Source organism: Triturus cristatus, chromosome 5_2 (assembly GCF_964204655.1).
Source record: "Triturus cristatus chromosome 5_2, aTriCri1.1, whole genome shotgun sequence".
Taxonomy (NCBI): Eukaryota; Metazoa; Chordata; class Amphibia; order Caudata; family Salamandridae; genus Triturus; species Triturus cristatus.
The window spans coordinates 514,176,297-514,196,568 of record NC_140588.1 but is presented as its reverse complement, the minus strand read 5'-3'; the positions used below and the strand labels follow the sequence as shown (position 1 = coordinate 514,196,568).

General features: G+C 42.7%; 1 protein-coding gene across 14 annotated transcripts in view; it reads right to left on the bottom strand.

Moving 5' to 3' along the window:
* Positions 1 to 20,272, bottom strand: part of LRRFIP2 (LRR binding FLII interacting protein 2) — a 412,043-nt gene that overhangs the window by 202,199 nt on the left and 189,572 nt on the right. For all 14 annotated transcript variants that reach the window (XM_085607556.1, XM_085607555.1, XM_085607540.1 and 11 more), the window contains 2 exons: positions 15,193 to 15,237; positions 5,374 to 5,502 (listed from right to left, as the gene is read on the bottom strand). In XM_085607556.1, coding sequence (XP_085463682.1) covers positions 5,374 to 5,502; positions 15,193 to 15,237 — 174 coding nt within the window. The remainder of the gene's footprint in view (positions 1 to 5,373; positions 5,503 to 15,192; positions 15,238 to 20,272) is intronic.

Genomic DNA, 20,272 nt, shown 5'->3' with positions numbered 1-20,272 from the left:
TACAATTACCAGCACATCTTCAACATAAAGAAAATTAAGCAACAAAAAAACTAGATCGCAAATAGTAAGTCATATCCATCCTTCTTATTCATTGATGTACTTATTGATCTGAGAAATACATATTTGGTGTAGGGCCGTACAGGGTGCCTGTAGTTGGTAATTGGATATGGTTAAACTTAGATCGTATTGTGAAAATCCTACTAATATATGGCATGAAACGGCACTGAAAACAGCAAACCATTATTCTCATTTAAAAGAAATTTCCAAATTACATGTTAATTTAAAGTTATCAGGTAGTGATAGGTTTAAACATTTTGCCCTTACCAAGGCTACGAAAAACATTCAGTGATTAGGTACTGTTAGAATCGATACATTTACAGCAGTCACAAAAATGTAATTTGCTAGGCCTAAAACTTATTAGAACATTGGAATGTTGGAAGCTCCATTGAAAACAATGGAGTGCTCCTTATAATGGCTGGTATAAGCCCGGAGCTCCAACATTCCAATGTTTCTTTGTTCACAGCTCTGGCTGTGAACAAATGTGAGAAAGTGGCTCTGTATATACTGTTCCCAAATAGGTACAGTGTGTACAGAGTCCACAGTCCCCAGAGGTTTGGCAGAGGTTAAAGTTAGATATAACCTTACTCTCTAAAGTGGTAGCTTGGTCGAGCAGTAAGGCAGTATCGGAGGACAGTGTAAAGCATTTGTTGTACACACTCAGTCAGCAAATGGTCTCACACACTCAATAACTGAACTCTAGGCCAATGGTTTAGATAAAAAAATATATGTTTGTTTTATTTTAGAACCAACAATAGGTATTAAAATATACTTTATCAGAATGAGATGCTTTAGGTAATTACTTTTGCAATATGTAATTGACTTTTGTAAATACTGGTAACAGGTTGTTGCAATAGGCAGCACAATTTCAAACACAATAATGCAATGAGCTTTTAAATTATTTGCAATAGATTAATTTCAGGATTACTTTTGTAACTCCAGGACTGGATCCTAGATTCAGTCCTGGGACAGTTCTTAAAACTAAGTGATAAAAGTCGACTTAGTTACTGTTGTGATTTTCAGGCAATATTTTGCTATTTTAAAAGTTGACACTTAGAAGAAATTTCATAGAAAACAGTCAATGATTCCCTATGGGAGAAAATTCAAGTTGCAGGTATAGTATGTTCTTGTTACTTTTGTAATCCAGTACTGGGCTTCTAGACTCAGTACTGGGACCTCTATCTAAAACAGGTAAGTAATTACGTTTTCACAGTTGGTACGATTTTTAAAGAATATTTGTCATTTGCAAAAATCGACACTTAAAAGAAATTTCACAGAAAAACAGTCAATGATTTCCTATGGAAGAAAATTGGGTTAATGGTAAGTACGGTTGTGAATATTTTTCAGGGTCAGTGCTGGGCACCAAGATCCAGCACTGGGATCTCTCCTAATAGCAGGTGAGTATTTTTGTTTTTGTTACTCAGTTGATTTTAGGTGAATATTTTAAGTTTTAGAAACTCCACACTTTGAAGAAATTTCAGAAGAAGCCAGCTAATTTTACCCTATGGAGGAACATTGGGTTATCGGCTTTTGGGTAAGTACTCGACTGGCAGAGTTAAGGTTCTGGGCGCAGACTCAGGGGTCTCCCAGGGTCAGGTAAGTACAGTTGTTACACCCTCAGCGGCACAGGGGCAGCCGTGTGCAAAGTGAGTTAGGCCCAATGTTATCCTATGGGAGGCAGGGGGGCCTTGGTTGGTGGCTGCTGACTAGCTCAGGGCAAATGGGGAAGTAGATAGGTGTAGAGGTTACACTGCCAGGGCTACTCGGGCGGCTGGGTGCTTTTGAGCCTTAGGGCGCTCAATGGATTTCCATAGGAAAGCTCCTGGTTGAACAAAGGCTGCAAGCTCGGGGACGAAGATTCTTCAGGTGCCACCACCACTTCGAGAGGTAAGTTGGGTAGTTGGAGGACAGGTAGGTACCCAGGAGTTGGGCACAGGGGGTCGCCGGGTGCAGGGGTGCCTTTTGGTGTCGGGAAATCTTACCCTCTGTTGATCGCGGTTGGGGGGGTACCTGGTTCTGAGGCTGCAGGCGTCGCCAGGAGCGTCGAGGTGAGTCCTCGGGTGCCGGATTCAGGGTCACAGTCGCCAGGAGGACGTCCTCGGGGTCTTTGTTCGCTCCGGCACAGGCCAGGCTTGGCAGGTGCAGAGTGTGCAGGGATCGCGGTTCCGGGCTGATGCCAGGGATTAGAAGCTGATTACAGGTAGGTAAAGGGCAGGGACCAATGGGTCCCTGTCCTGGGGTGGGTACACCCCCTATTCTGCCACTCTCCTGTGGCAGGGGGGGGGGGGCAGTAGCCTAGTCCTGATTGGGCAGGGCCTCCCATCTTCAAGATGGCGTGGGCCCGGAGATGTGCTTCATCTCGCCTCCCCCACCTGAGGGGTGGGGTTGGCAAGCTGGCACATCCTCGGTCTTTATTTGGGGTTTCCGGCCAGGCTTCCCGCCAGAGTGGGGGCAGCAAGTGGCCTGGGGAAGCTCACAGAGGCGGCATGCCTTTGACGCTTCCCCCTGTCCATCCTGGGGGAGGAGACCTAGCACCTCGCCCAGGATGTGCATTGTTGCAGTCCAAGGAGAGCGGGGGCTCTCCTACCCAGGGGTCCAGCAATAGGTCTGCTGTGTGGCAGTCTAAGCAGCCTCTCAGAGCAGACGTGGATTGTAGGTTAGGTTTCAGGGGGCATCTCTAAGATGCCCTCTGTGGTGCTTTGTACATTAAATCCCATACTGGCATCAGTGCGGGTTTAATGTGCTGAGAAGTTTGATACCAAACTTCAGTCTTCAGTGTTGCCATTATCGTGCTGTGGAGTTCGTCTTTGACGAGCTCTCAGCACCATGTACTCTTAAATGGCAGCACCGCACTTACAGTGCCCAGGAATGGACCTGGGTACTGTAGGGGCAAGGGCTCATGCTCCTGTGCCCACACCACTGGCATAGGGCACCCAGCTAGAGTAGTGGCTGATGTATGCCAGGGCAGTGTAGGTGGTGGGCATGGCACACAGGGATTTGTGCCATGTCGGCTCTTTGTTTTGTCTTGTACCCAGACACTCAGCCTGCAAGGGCAGTGTGTGTGTGTGTTAGAGTACAGGGCCTCTAAGGGTGGCACAATGAGTGCTGCAGCCCTTAGAGGCCTTCCCTGGTCACAAGGCCCTGGGTACCTAGGGTACCATTTACCAGGGGCTGACATGTGGCTAGGGTTTGCCAATTTGGGTTTGAGGCTTTTAGGGAAGGAACATAGGCCCTGGGCACCTGATTGGCAGGAGTCCAGGGCATACTCAGTCAAAGTACATTCAGCAAAAAGTGGGGGCATACCATGCAAGAAAGATGGCAATTTCTCACAACAAAGGCTTCAGGGAGCCTGAGGGGATTTGAATCCCCTTGCGTTCCCTGACGGCTTTGTTTTATTTGTTAGAACATTCTGCCCTCTAGTGGAAGAATGTTCTAGTAGCCTTATAGCCAGAACGCCTCCGCACGCCTGATCCTCGACATCCCTCGCCGCAGCCACATCACACCCCAAGTGAGAGATCTGCACTGGCTCCCCATCAACAAGAGGATAACCTTCAAACTCCTCACCCACGCACGCACACAAGGCACTCCACGACATCGGACCAGCGTACCTCAACAGCCGACTCAGCCTCTACACCCCCACCCGCCAACTCCGTTCCGCAGACCGCGCCGTCCCCCGCATCCGAAGAGTGACCGCCGCGGCAGATCATTCTCCCACCTCGCCGCCAAGACATGGAACACCCTCCCCATCCGCCTGCGGCAGACCTCCTTACCTTCAAGAGACTCCTCAAGACCTGGCTCTTCGAACAGTAGCAGCGTCCCCCCTCCCCTAGCATCTTGACATCCTCACGGGTATGTAGTGCGCTTTATAAATGGTATGATTGATTGATTGATATAGCCCTTAGTAGCAGGGCTATACCGGCTATTAAATACCCACTGCTTTGTTTAAGTCCCTGCCTCGCCTTTGGCTCTGCCTTTAACGATGCAGCGGGCCTTTAATAGCCAGTATAGCCCGCTACGGCGGGCTATAAGGCTGTAAAATATAACTTCAGGAGTTACTAACCGGTCTGGCAATTACCCACCTGCATTACAGTGCAGGATATCAGAGTGACTGCAGCAGACTGGGAAATAAATTTAAGAAGGGAAGAGGATGGAGGAAAGTTGGGGCAAGGCACCACCACCTCCCAAAAAGTAGACAGGGATGAAAAGGTACCACCCTTTTAAAATAAAAAAGCATTATAGGCAGGCCTTATGCAGATTCAATGCCAGCACAAAGCCGGCCCACAACTTGCAGTCTACATGCTGCTGCTCCCGGCAAAAACAAACATTTTCGGGAAACGCGGACAACAAAAAACAAGTATGAAGGGAAAAATGTAAAAGGGCCAATAAACAAGCTTAGTCAACATGGGAAAACTTGCTGATGTAAAGCATGTCACCAGGAATTTCCCACAGTGAGATATCCTACACCCGTTTGAATCTTACAGTTTCAAAACATCAACTCCAAATGACAAAGAGCAGGATATTGTTTCTGGTTCAACGTCAGAACTTCCTTAAAGTAAATTAAGTTTGTGTTTGCTGATGGGGATGTTAAAATACTTCAGATGTGTGCTAAGTACTTGGTTGACCATTCTCACTTTGATTCATGACACACAATAATTCACGCTCCGATTGAGTCCTTAAAAAAATGACTTGCTTGTTCAGTCCTTGTGTTTCACATCAATTCAAACACACTGCTCTTGTTGAAAATTAGGCTGAGGATGTTTCCAATACAAATGTACATCTGTGGACGGACAAGCAACATTTATTGTCGGTGACAGTGATAGCAGTTTAATACATGTGTTGTTAAAATTGGGTGGAAAAAAACCAATGCCTTTTAAATACACTGTTTGAGTAGGGCAAGAAATAAAACAACCTTAATATGTATGTTAAAATATTTTGCTAAAACTGCTCCTTTTAAACACACACTTCAAGTAGTTAAAGAAATAAAACAATTCTTAAAAACCAAGGTTGGAGTATTCATGGCAATAATGCTGCTTGATTCATCCATATAGAGAGTGTCCTTAATTGCCATCTCTTGTGACGCACCTGTCTTATTGCATTTACTATGCACAGAGAACCTAGAAATTCTATTTAAGAGAACACTGTTGCAAACAATAGGCCTGTATCAAATGTGATCTGCTAAGGGACTGCTGTAATTTAGAAAGCATACTGACTGGAGAGAATCTATAGTTAGAAATGTCATGTATTAGACACAATGCTTTCCAGTGTGCTTCAATCGTATCAGAACATGCTCAATGTTAAAAACTCCAGGAAACATACCCGTAATTCACTTAAAGAAGCATCAGGATCTATCAAACTGCTCGTATCCCCACTGCCACGTCTTGAGGAAGACCCACTGAGGGGAGTAAAAGATCCAGGCAGTCCAGAGTTAGCATTCCTAGATGATGGCTACAAGTAATAGAACAAAAGACATTTAAAGAAAGGTTCTTCAAACTGTATAAGTACTACTAAGACTTTCTGTGCATTGTTTGTACAACATCAAATCATTTCTTGGATATGGATACAAATTCATTTTGCATTTCTTTTTTAGAAATTAATTACATTTTGAAAAGTAAATATATATTATTCTATGCTTAACAGGTTTAAAGGTCATTACATAGTTTTCATGCAAGTGATTTGATTAGATGCTTATGGGTCTTGGTTTTATTTATCTATCAACATGTAAATATCATAACGATTTTATCTACAAGTGCTTCACTATTGAAATAGTGAAGAAGAAATAACTTTTACATAACAAATAGTTAGAAATATACTGAAATAAGTTAGTTTCAAGTACAGCAACACTTTAAAGACTGAGTTTATACAAAACAACTTTAAATCTCAATATATTATATTATCTTCCTTACACATGTAAACCCTTTCTATATAACTGTTTATTTACATATGTATTACTTTACTCCTACTGCAGAAGGAAACAAAATAACCATTGATTGTTTCCAATGCACTACTCTCTCACCTTATACCTCTCTCAATATATCCTCTACCTCCACTCTCAGACTCAACACAAAACTCATTCTACTACTATGATCTCCAAAACACCCCTGTCTAGAATCTTCCCTCCTTTAACCCTACTTGGCTCACCACAAACCTCATTTTACAATTTTTCCCTCATGTATCACCACTTTGACTCATCCCAAACCTCATTTTACAACTATGATCTTCCTAATCCTTTTCTATAGACTCTTTCCCCCGCATCTCTGTGGAGAAGTGTGGCTCACTGGTTAGAGTTGGCAGACCTGGAAGCAGAGGTCAGCCCGGGACCAGGGTTCAATTCCCGGCTCGGCTGGGTCTTGAGTCCATAAATTGTCCATGGACTCGATAATTCTCGCTCCAGTGCATACTCGATTCATGGGTTCACACTCTGCGACTCTGGGCAATAGCTTGCTTAATCTCCACAATGGCCCCTCGCGGCGGGATGCCTGGCTTTCACCTTGTGGATGCCCTGCTGGGTTATCTCACAGGGGAATACCAGGACGGGTTCCCTAAGCAAGCGCTTAGAGACCGGTTGGTGATTTGCGCTATATAAATATCTGCACATTTACATTTACATTTACATTTACATTCTCTCCTTTTACTCATCCCAAATATTATCTTACTACTACGATCCGCAAAATAAAACTTTCCATTATCCTATTTAATCCAACTATCAGACTTGCATGTCCACCTCTCAAATTAACTCATATTGTCTCTATATAATACACTAATACACCAGTAATACTTTTTAGGTTCCGGAGTAACGTGCTACTCGCCAAAAAGCCCTTCAATGCCTTGTCAAGGGTGGTAAACACTATATAAATACAATTACAAATTGGCAAAGTCAATATGTTTGAATTTAGTGGTCAGCCTTTTGGCGTGGTCACGGTCTGTTTTGTCCTGGATTTTGTAAAAGGTTATATTTGAAGGGTTGCTTGGCCCTCACCAATATTTTTAAAAAATTACATTAGCTACAAGCAAAATATTATTTTGGCCTCACAAAGCATACTTTGCCATAGTAGTCCCTTGTACCAAATGGAACTACTTTATGTGGATATTATCTTGTGAATGAACAGAAGACTGTCACTCACAGTGAAGTTAGCCAACGGCTGTAGTGGGCCGACCAACGGCCCCATGCTGTGTACTATAATGGGCATAAGAAAAATGTGAATGATATCAATAGGCAAATGGATGAAGCGAGCTAGCTAAAAGCCTCTAAACAAAACATCTATATTATTGTAGTTAGTATTATACTAAGTAAAATCAAAATATCTTCGCTAACGCCAGACTTAAAAAACAATATGCTAAATACGTTTAGTAATTTGGAAAATCTAGGTTTCTGAATAATTTTCACACACACAGTCAAGTATCTTGAGTTATCGTATTGGATTTGAATATTTTCTTGATGAATTATAATTAACAAACGTTCTGAAAAAAATGGATACATTTCAAAAAATCAGTTCTGATGAAATGCAAATGTGGGTGAATTAGCCAATTGTTGAAAATATGGGTTGAAATGTAAAGCAAAAAAAGCACAAAAACTACCAACAGTACCTCGGAAAATAAATTAAGTGAAACTGCTGACAATGGCAGACGGAAGGAAATGGTGTTGGAGACAGAAATTGTAAAAGGTGAGATAGGCAGAGTTATTGACATCTCAACTGCTTCTCGAGGATGAAGAAAAATTACACAATGATAAAACATCTGGTATCATAGCAAAAAACTGTCTCAACTAAACATTTGACAAACATTTTTATCAGGTTGGCATCATCAACCAGTTCAATGCCTTCATTCTGAATATCAGAAGGATAGTTTGTCGACAGAAACTTGCTTTGAGAATGGATTGTTGCAACTTGATTAGCATCCAGAGCGCATGCTAGTTACAAAAGAGCCTTCTTGTCTAATAGAATGTATTCTAGTAGTTATAAGGCCTTTAAGAATCGTCAGTATATCCTACAATTCATTTTTTTAAATACTTCTAAATTGTTGGTTAGACAATCTGTTAATATAGATAATGATCTGTACTCAGTAGGTATTACAATTATTCCAATGTTTGCAGTCATAGACACTTGTCTGGATACATTTCAACCTTTTATTAGCAAAAAGAACAGATGATGGGCGGAATGCTGAATAATGCAAACATTCACCCCGATCACAGATCTGGGTCGAATACATTATTGTTTTGCTCACCAAGCCACCCCGGCTTGGACCCTGCCATATGCAAATCAATCTTGACCGTGCTCCTAATGAGAACAGTCCAGCCCGAACTGCGAAGCCAGGTCCTCCCTGGACCGGAAACAAGCATCCTGGGACCGGGTTCGGGTTTATCACCTCATATCAGCCAAAATAACGATGGATTAAACAGAGATCTGTGACTGGAGGTGAGTGTTTGTAAAGTTTCAACTCTCCGGCCATCATTTTATTTTGTGATGTTATGTGCGCCCTAAGTGGTTTGGAGTATGCCCAGACATGGGTCCCTCGCTCGCTGCACCACTGAATTCGAGCTAGTCTGACTGGTGTGGGATGATATTTCGAAACCAGTCCCAGGATCCTTGTTTCCAGTCCAGGAAAGACCTGGCTTGGCAGTTGGGGCTTGACTGGTCCCATGGAGCGAAGAGTCAGTACTGATTTGCATATGGCTTGGTCCAAACTGGGGTGCTATGGCAAGCAAAATAACGATGGATTAAACAGAGATCTGTGACTCGGGAGGAGTGTTTGAAAAGTTTCAACACTCCGTCCATCATTTTATTTTGTGATGTTGCAATATGTGACTGCCTGTACTCTGACAGGGTTTTTTTCACTATCATAACTTACTTGTGCCTACTGCCCCTACTAGGGTATAGGCTACCAATCAATTCTCTCCAGCAATCTCTGCCCTGGGCTTTTCTTTCACTCTGACTCCAGGTGTTTCTTGGCCTTGGTTTTTGGTTTTGCCTTGAGGGATTCAGGCCAGGGCTTGAATGGAGGTGGTAGTGGCAGGCGTGCGGGTGTAACCTATCCTCTGCCAGCATCTTTTCATTATTTCTTCATGAGCATGGAGTTGAGAAGTCTGCAGTCACAGGTTGTTGTTGCCGATGGTGTTTGACCACCAGATTTTGAGGGTCTTTCTCATAGAGGCATTGATAAAGGTCTGGACTTTGTTGGTGGTAGTCATCATTATCATCCAGGTTTCTGCTGTATAAAGAAGGATAGACTTTATGCTGGTGTTAAAAAGCCTGATGTTGGTTGGCTGAATGAAAGAAGCCATTGCTTTGCTAATTCTTTCCTCGACGTCGGAGTCTGTGCCACCCTGCTTGTCTATGACACTGCACAGAAGAAATGGGATCTAGTGTACACCTTGGACGCAGCTTGATGACATGGACTTTGCAGATGACTTGACCCTACTCTCCCATACATATTTGCAGATGCAAGAGAAGACCAACAATGTGGCAGCCACATCAGCACAACCTGGCCTCAACATCACTATCATAAGGCCAGAGACCCATCTTTTACGTGTGTGTTCCTTCATACATCGTTTTAAATGCCTGTCTTTACAAGCTGTGTCACGGTATCTAGAAGTGGTGCTCCATGTGACATCTTGTTTTACAGTTAATCAGTTAAACAATAAAAGTGCCCATAGCATCTTGTACAACTCCTGTGCAAAACCCTCAGTGCTCAAGGTGCTACCTTTGTGGCATTTTTGATTTCTTGTCTATCCATTGCTCACCGTGGTGGTTACCACTTTTATAAGTCCCTAATGACATTTTCTATGTCAGTCTATGAAGAAACCATTCACATTTGTATAGTTTCTGGTAACAGTCACAAAATATCCTGTATGTATCTCTGGCTCCAGTGATGATTTTCCATTTTCCATTTTTCAGGATCTCTCATCACAAGGATAATTTGAACTCCCTCATTTGACTGAGCCAGCGCATTCGTAGCTCAGCGAGACATTTAGTGTGTGCGTTTTCAAAGTGCTACCACACGCATTTGGCTGGCATAGAGCGTGCGGTTACGTGCACAATGACTAGCAGAGACACCATCTGGCTTTCCTCTCTCGTCATGGTGCGTGCACATCGCACATCACTCGCCAGCCTGCTTTTGCCGTTGCGCGCACCCCTTGCGTGTTTTTTTTCTTTCTTTTTGTTCGCGCACGCACACAACTCCTGGTCGCGGCCGCACGCTTTCCTTTTGCTCGCGGCCAATGCTTGTGAAATCCCAGCGAAAAGTCAGCAGCGCTGAAACCCTCCCAATCGCAGCCCGCCAGGATCACTCCGGATAAAGGCAGGGCTTCTAGTGGCTTCCCAAGCTGCGAGGCACGTGCGCTTCTTTTAAATGGTTGCTTTGCACCCGTAAACCCCCATCGTTTTCACCTCATTCCTCGACCAGCCGAGGCCAAGTTCAGAATGCTTCAAACCCATAAGTATGTGGAAATCGCTGCGGGCTGCTAAATCACGTAATTCGAGTAGCCTTGCTAGTACTTTTCCTGTGAGATAACCAACACTGACTGCAAGAGGTGAAGCTTGGCTGACGATCAGTCCTGCCCGTGGGTGTTAAGGGAACAAACAGCGTCACTACATTTTGGGAATCCTGCTGGTTCCACCTTCCTCGGTTTAGGTGCACCTGTATTAAATTACTGTTACTTTACACTGTATTATGACTGTTTTATTTTTCAGGCTCTCATAATCCGCGACTTTATGACGTCACCCCGCTAGAGTATGACATCACCGTTGGGTGCGATGAACACAAGCATATTCTTTTTCATGCCCATAAACCCCTGCCCTCGTCTCCATTTCACCCTCCCAGACCATCGCTCCTTCACAGCTCACCCGAGCTGTCACCTCGCCCCTTCCTCTTACACCCTCGCTCCCTCTCATCTGCTTCTATTGTTCTCTCCCTTTCACCCCATCTCTCCCCGTCACTCCATCTTTTTCTCGCACCTGTTCTTCAATTCCATTCCTCTCTCTCGCCTCCTCCCAGACACCCACACTTCTTATCCCATTTCTTGTCCTCCTACGCATGTCTTCTTTATATGTCATCACTACGCGCTGACAACATTATCACCACAGCCGTCCCTCTCTCGCCTTCCCTCACTCTCGACCCATGCCCACTTGCCCTAACTCTTCTGTCCAATCCATGTCTTCATCTCAACCCTGTCCCTCCCAACTCTTGCTTCCCTCTCATCTCACCCTCGAGTCTACACCCCATTCCCCCTCACTCCTGGGGTGTACACAGGGTTCCCTGGGCTCTAATGCAAGTAGGGACTATAGCCTCCCTGCCCAAAATTGCTTACTAAAAGAAAGCCACAACATGCATTGGCATAGCCAATAGGTCTCGCTTTTGGGACCTTATAAGTATTTAGTTATGCAGCACAATATCCTTGGTGCACCAACATTCAACTGTTGCATGGTTAAACACTTATAAGGTCCCAAAGGCGAGACCTATTGGCAATGCCAATGCTGGTTATCACATGTGGCAGAAACATCTGTTCCCTTGCCTTCCAACTTACAGAAAGTAGATTTAGCTTAGTATGATGAGCATTGGAATTTTTTGGCAGAAACAATTTTAGCTCTGCCCTTGTTTTCTGAATCAAAGTTCCACAGCAATGCCCAGACTAATTAAGAAACCAAGTAATCGTTATCCTTATGTATTGGTAGACAGAGTTGTATCTCTTAGATCTCTCAACCACACTGTCCTCTCCAATAGCAAATGACCCGACAAAGCTGCAGCCAATATTCTCATACCTAAGGGCATTTGAAAGATGCTCAATGTTACCAGCATAAAGTAATATAGATTAGGTGCCATGGAATAGGGCTAAAACATGTAAAACTGTTTTTATTGTTAAAAGCACTGAACAATGCACACAGTAAGTCAAATACATAATCAAGTGTGCTTGAATAAAACACTCAAACAAGCCAACCTCCGGAACGTCATAATAGCTGATCTGTACCACCCCCCATGAATGGCTGGAAATACTAATGTTCAACCACAAACATTTTTTATGGGATGCATGCTGAAACTAGTGTCCCTATAAATGGCTCACGCAGTAAGAGAACTACCACCAACACTACCAGCACCCTACAAAATTCCATTCACTTTGTTCTTTTACCAAGTGCAGAAGGACTGTCTTGGCCAGTAGGATTGTCACCCATCCAGTTTTTCGAGAAACTAAAGAAGCTATTTGCTATTCAGTCTTTTTAAATCTAAGCCCTTCCCATTTAACAGGGGATCTACAAAACAAGACATTCAGACTATGTGACAAAACAGAAAGCACCTCTGCGAGTTTTGTGTGTCAACACTGCCACATTATTATCCACTTATGAAATACTTCTCATTGTACATTTTTTAGTTTGACCATCACTTCACAGCATATATATATATATTCTTTTTTATTTCTTTGTCTTAACCTTTTAAACGGATTATAGTTGTCTGCCCCTATACTGCTTGATACTCTTACCTTCACCCCTCCTGAAAACAACCCTTGTATTTATTAAAGCACCAGAAGATTCTGGAGGGCTTATTCAAATCTTCTGTAACTAGAAATGTATCCATTACATTACAATAATAATCCTTTTTAACCTGATAATCTTATTTCATGCACTCTACTTCTCATTTAGGTAGTACATGCTTACTCCCTTTACCTCACTGTGCCTAGAATGCCCTCTCCATCATGAGCATTCACATCTTGCTCTGCGGAGCCCATTTATCCATTTACCTTGCCTTTTAGGCTGTGATTTTTGTGTTTCAACATACATCTAAGAGACACTGGGCTAAACCCAGTCCGCAGATGACATATTTCGTCATTACTGCACTGGACATTCGGAATCATTTTGTGATTTTGTTTTCGAACTATTCGGTCTTCCATCGTACTCTTTAGGAAGTCTTTACTTGCTATGTATTATGAAAACCGGATGAGGAAGACTCTTGGGATGCTGCATTGTTTGGGTCTCTATCCTAGCATTCAATTTGCTAAATCCATCTGGCATTTTTTCATCCATCAAAGAGATACTCATTTACTAGTTTGTTTATGAAGCATTTTGTGCTCTGAAGCAACCCTTACTCTCCTTCTCATCCAAACATTGTTTTTCTGTTTCCAGAAATCCAGCTCATCCATGCGGTCTCATGGTCTTATCAATAAACAGTCTAATTTGCATCTAGATTTTGAAAGGTTAATTGTTGAAGGAATTTTTCAGATCCAATGTAAAGAATAAAACTTTCCTTCAAGGCATTATTACTCTCTATTACGAGATGCCACAGTTAAGCTGATAAACATGCAATAAACATAATCCAATATTAATTATAAAATAGACATACTGTGTTTTAGCACTTAAACCTAAATAAAACAGAACATGAGTGAGCTTTAAACTATAAGAAACCAGTTTGTTGCTTATATGAAAAAAATGCTTAACTGCAAAAAAAAAAATCGGAAAGTATGTGGTGCAGCATATTTGAAAAGCCTCAAGATGCTTGGAAAAACATGGAGGACAGATGTAGGCTGAGACCATAGCAGCATGAGATGCAAATCTTGTTGAATGTTTTCATTAAAAAAAATCATCTCCAGAAGTTGAGGGAAAGCAAAGAGTAGTGGGGAAGGGAGGTTCAAAGGTACTAATGCATGGTATTCCACAGCTTGGTTAATTTGACCATAATTCTCATTACACACTAGAGGAACTGAATGTTGGAGGATGATCCCCTTCAAAGAGTACCTCGAACTGGGTTCCTGATCCTCTTCAATATATAAACCCTTCTTCACTGTACCACCCTGCAGAGAGTTTGGCGAGGTTTGTACTACATAAATCCTATACACACGACGTTTCCTGTTCAATCAAGAGAGCTTGAAATGGGACTTAGAGGCGGTGCAGCACCGATTTGTGGGCCATTGTTTTTAGGAATTTGAAGTAACATATTTGACAAGTAGTCAAAGGAGCACCTTGAACATTGGTCCTATGGTGCCCTGTTAGCTCACATTAGAAAGGAGAAGGGCTGCATAACTCTGCAAAGCCTAAAGCTTAATAATAACAGATGTATTTAATGATTTGAGGAAGGAGAGACAGAAAGAAGAGGTGGATGTCATATAGGAATGAGTGACCGTTCTAGAGGCAGAGTCGGATAAAAGGCATTTTATGTTGCAAAAGTGATGTAGGGTGAGGTTACCCAAGATGCTCACCCTTTGTTAGCCTCTAAGGAGAGTTTAGATCCTACTATAACCCTTTTGCTTTTTTGTAAGAGAGGTTTTTGTCAAGGATAATCATGATTAGACAGTAAGAGTAAAGACTTTGAAAAAGTTTGAGGCACGCTGTCCACTGAAATGGATTGGGAGAAAGTGTGAAACTTTAGTGTTTCTTTAGCTTCAGACCAGGAATAATGAGCTGGTCCTAAAGTAAGGGGGTTAATATTGTGATAGGAACTGGTATGCAGAATTGGAATCTGAATACAACCCGAATAATCCTTGAAGTCTCAACCACAGTGAGCTTGGCAAATTTCAGTGGTGCTCCTGTTGCCATACTATTCAGGGAAACAAATTGGCTTTGGAATGTGCCTGTTTTGCCAATGACCTTCAGATATATAAACAAAATATTTGCTGTGTACATTCGATTGGCACAGAATGTTCTTGTCTGAATGTCTGCATTAATTGCGAACCTACCTCTTGTATTAAAGAGAACAAACCGTTTAACAATTTGGAATGATATCTCCAACAAGGGTCGGGCTATAGGTGTCTTGACAAAAGACTGCAGTAAACATTAATTTTAGAAACGGCCATAGACTGCATTCTCTCTCTGTAATAGAACATCGGTTAATTTAAAGCCCACCCAGCCACTACCTAATAAATCAGTTACTTGCCACTTGCTAGAAACGCTTCTACACTTAGTCAAATTACATCAGAGAATTTGGATTTTAACATAGGTTTCTTAGATGCCACAAAGTGAAGGATGCTAAGCTTTTGAAGACTAATAAACGCCATTCGATGCACAAGAACAAATACAATGGTAATTCAACATACATTTGTCAAAACAAGCTATACAACAATAACACAATTTCAAAACCTACATTCAACATATATTTGGTATGACTCTTTGTACGTCAATCATGTTGTTGATGACAAGAACCTAAAAACACATTACTCACCCTAGAAAACGTTTCTGAGTTTTGCTTTTCTGCCTTCTCATCCAGCTGGAAATAAAACAGAAAATAAATAAGGATGTACACAAATTTCAATTATTAAACGGTAAAGTGCTTACAATTGACAATTCTCCATCGGGAAAATTCCGAATAATGTGAAAATTAAACATTAGCTGGCATTAAAGGGATGATTCCTTACACTTAAACATAACACAGAGGGGATTCTTCGTGTCAGGATGTAGCAGCAGCCACTGTTTTTCAATTATGTTTAATTTTTTAATGAAAAGGAGTTCAAGAATCTTTTTTTATTACAAACTAAAAAGGCACTGGGGATTAAAGCAGACTATCAAGAATATTTATCAAGGATACGGTTTGACCCAGTGGTTTCTGGCTCATTGGGACGCATCGAAGCAAGACAGGATACACCGTCCTAGATAGGATGAGTGTGATACACTTGTCCGATAATCTATGCTCCCCATTGGGTAGCTTGACACAGAGCAGTCAGGCTTATCCTCAGGGTCAAAGTGTAAAGTATTGGCACCACACCACCCTCGTAACACACTGAGGACACTACAAAGACTTCACACCACATGAATAAAATGCCTGTCTTAGTATTACACACACATTGAAATCAAAACGACATACACATTGGATATGCGGTGTACAGTTATATGGAATTGTTGAACTCTCCCATTAGCAGCAGAATAGCATGAACATATATGTACTAGTCATAAGTATTCACCTGCCCCATTATCTCCTCAGGCTCGTAAGCAACATAAACCCATGTGCGTACTTCCCCGAGGTGTTCACGATCCAATCAATCACTCCCACATTAAAAGCGACAGAATAAATATGCAGACTGTTAAGAGTTATTACACTTTCCCACTAACACATTAGCATAAACCATGACATTCCCAAGACCGCATATCCCGTACAGTTGTAATGGTCAAAAGAATCACAGGTTTTGACTACGCCTCGTGACCAGCCCCACAACCATTCAAACTACACCAGCCAACGATATACATTACAACCGCTGCGGCACTTTGATTAGATTGTTGAGATTGCCTAAAGTGAAAGGAAGCAGTTACGTGTTTTCTTCCATCCAGATGAAGGCTTCAGGCACCCAGCGGCACTTTCACGAGTGCAGGATCACTATCCCCCGTAAGCAAATGTCTGACACACCAGAAGCTGGTGCGCTTCCAAACTGGAGAAATGTTTCCCCGCAGGCGGAGGTGTGAGCTGCAGTTGCTCAGGGCAGCCACCTGTGGGTGCCCACAAGGCACAATGAGACCGCCCTCGGGTCCAGTCACTATAGCCTACACAACAGAGTACCTTGTGCCGTGGGTCTGTGGGGAGGGTGCAGACAACCTCTGACGGAGGCCGTGAAGTCAGGCACTGTCATGTTCCTGATCTGGAGGTCGGAGACAGTCTAGGCTTCCAGCTAGGGTCTCGTATCTCAGCAAACAACCCCAACACCCCTTGGACACCACACGCTACGGACTGAGACCTAGCACAGGTTTCCAGCTGCAAGCACAGGTCCCTCGGACACAGGAGTTCAAGGAGTGCTGGAGAAGTTTGCTCACATTCCGGCACCCCAGGCAGGCCGCTAATCTTTCGAGCACACTCCTCTGCACAGTGTGATTACAGCATACATCAGGACAGTCCTTGTCCCAACCAACAATCACTTCCACCCGTTTCAGCAGCACACTGCACAGTCCTTACTATCTTATGGAAATGGGGAGATCGTTTTTGCCCCTGGGATCTTGTGGCGAGGAGGCCAGCCAACTGGCCCTTGGAGAGTGCTTAGAGACCTGGGCATTTGACCGTTGGCAATTAGCTGCAGGCCAGCGACATTCAGGCAAAATCAACCGTGTTATAGTCACCCTTCCTGGAGCACGACAAGCCCCAGGCCACCACAAGTCTGCGGGTAATCCAGTTGCAGTCCATCCTGCCCCAAGAGTTCCTCTGTCGATATTACAGCATCGAACCAGTGTAGTATGGTTCAAATCCCAAAAGCGTCTCTAACTCCTGAGGAGTCCTAATAGTTATAACCACAATGTCCTTTGGAGATGAGATCAGTTCAAAAGGCCTCCTGGCCTCTCTAAATTTTGTCCTGTCTGCCATCCTACCCTGGGAGGCTTCATCAATATCTTTAGTGGGGCCAAACTCTGTCCCTTGGAATGCAGGTGCCAATTCCACCCCCTCGTATCTGTCCCAGGGAAGCCCATAAGAGTCCGAGATCTGCAGTTTCCCTTGAGACCCTAGTTTATGGCCTTCGATCAGGAATGCACAGATGTAGCTGCCCCGCCACCCCCAGCACCCACATGTGGGCTGGAGGCAGGCACTCAGAGCCATAAACACAGAAATGCCCACTTTCCCAAAGTAGTATTTCCACAGTAGTAATGTTGAATCCACTTGCACGACCGGTGAGGATTTGGCATTATTAACTCATTGGTATCAAACACTATACTGCTACTCTTCTGCATGGAGGAAATATTGCTCAATAGCCTTTCCAGTGGTCCCCCATGTTAATCAATGCGGGAAACTGGACCCACCGTACCTAACACACCATCGGGTGCCATTCACTACCAGTGCATGTAGCTCGCACATACCCTGCCTCTTCCAGACACCGCACCCTTCCCCCAATGAGTACTCTGATGTAGCGAGAGACATACAGAACCTTGGCAAGTAGCTTTTTAAAGGCCAAGCCGAGTAACAGTAACCTGCACACACAGGCCCCGCCATGACAAACCTATGACACGTTTGAAGAGCTACCTCCGTGGGTGGCACAACCAGTGCTCCAGGCTCACGTAGGAGCACTTGGGTTACATGCCCTAGATATAGGTCTAACCCCTAGACAAGGGACTTACAGCTAACTCAAATCTGCCAATCATGTATACACCAATCACCAGTATGTATATGACAAGCACAGCGCTTTGAAACTGAATGGCAGTGTCAAAAACGCTCAATCAAATCAAATAGCATTCACTCTACTTGCAAAAAAATCACTTATACAGAAATCAACGTTATATGCCTGTTTAGTGGACTATTCCATGGCATTTGACAAAGTGAACACACACACTGTGGACCAAGCTTTTAAAGTGGAAATTAATCCCTATTTTCTGCATTTTATTATTAAATTGCATACCGATACAGGACTACAGGTAAAGCTATCTACAGATAATACCTTGACTTATAAATTCCACACCGAGAACGGCCTCAAACAAGACTGTATTTTGGCCCCTTTATTATGTTCCTTGTACATCGCCAATTTAACAATGTCAGTGGAGTCAGATCAGGTTATTCCTCCCAAGCTGGGAGGTACAAAAATGTTGCCTACGTCAATGACTTGGTGATCCAGTCACAAACTCCAAAAGTCTACAACATCAATTACATCATTTGCATAAGTATAACTTGGAGAACGGGTTGATTGCCAATCTGTCCAAAATGAAAGTCATGACCTAAGGGACGAAAACTAAATTTGTGGGGTGGGTCCTAGGAGATACTTTAATCGAAATAGTGAAACAATATGATTATCTCGGAGTGAAATTTGACAGCACATTATCGTGGTTGAACCATCTAGCCATTAAAAAGCTTACGTCTGCGATTATCACAAAATCGGTGCTAAGATTTGCAAATCTGTTCGGTGAGAAAGCAATCAGGCCATCGTAGAATGCTTAAACATGAAATTGATTCCATATTTGTTATATGCATCTCCTGCGTTGAACCAGAAGACCATTTTCTGTCTTGATAACATTTTTATGCAACATGTACGTAATCTGTTCCACCTTTGTACAGCAACTCTCCTCTGTGTCATAAGACTAGAATTAAGCCTAAAATCTCTAATATCAGTCGACTACACAAGCACCATGGATTATTTCTGCGATTGTGCAAAAGCTGATCCAACATCATTACATTACTTACTCTCTCAGAAAGTAAGCAAAACTACATACAAGGACTTAGAGTTGCACACATTACAGGCAACATTAGAAACTTATGATTTACCTGATCCACTGACCCAGATGAACCGACCAACCTGGAAAATCCTAATTTGTGGTACATTTACTCTTAAACAGAGAGACTCTGACCTGGCAAAACAATACAACCATATGGGCTTAGTGTTTGATACCTATTCTCTGCATAGTCAAGAACACTAGGGTCAAATTTGCCTGGCTATGTTAAAAAGACATTTTTAAGGTTCAGATTGTTTTATTTGCCCAATTCATGAATTCGAAGGCAAATGGAACCCAGCTTTTAAAGACAAAATGGTCTGTTGTCTTTGTGGGCATGCAACCGTATCCCTTTTGCACATCATATGAATTTGCCCTAAACTGTTGTATTTAAGAAAAAAAGCATTTACCTCCCATGTTCAACAAGGCAAAATTAAGATAAACTGTGGAAGAGGTCATGTACAGTTTAAGAGTTAAGGAAGACAGTGCAATAAAACCATTTTTAGATCAGGCTTATAAAGCCATATCTGCATGATTTTATCACATTTATATATCCCGATTTGTCTCTTTTATATCTGGACTGAACTAACCTCTTCTATAGAAACTGTCTTAATCAATATTCCATTTTGTACACTTAGTGCATTTGCACAACATCTGCTTTTTTCTTCTTTTTTTCTTAAGAAAAAGTTAGGTCAAACAAGATAGACGGAAGAGGCTGCTTCAGATTGTGAAAGTGTCCGGGCCAGGGTGCAATAATAAGGCTAGTAATGTAACTGGTTGAGATTTATAGAGCATCTCTTACGCAAACATGTACATGTCTAAACTATACTCGACTATGCTTGTATCGAGATTCATGCCAACTGCTCCTAAATACTGATGGCAAATTATTTGATTTGGGACGTTAGTATATTTCCATAAATTTGTATTTAAGAAATGGCACCCTTTCTTTTTCTACACGAGGGCAAAACAAGATCTACTGTTTAAGCCACCGGCCACCAAGATAGTCCCAAGGCTAGTAGTGCAATAATATGCTAATTAAACTTTTAGATCAGGTGCACGAACTGTTAACTATGTGATTCAGATATTCTGTCCATACTCTGAATTCTGAGTTCACATGCAAAAAAACTGTTTTTTTA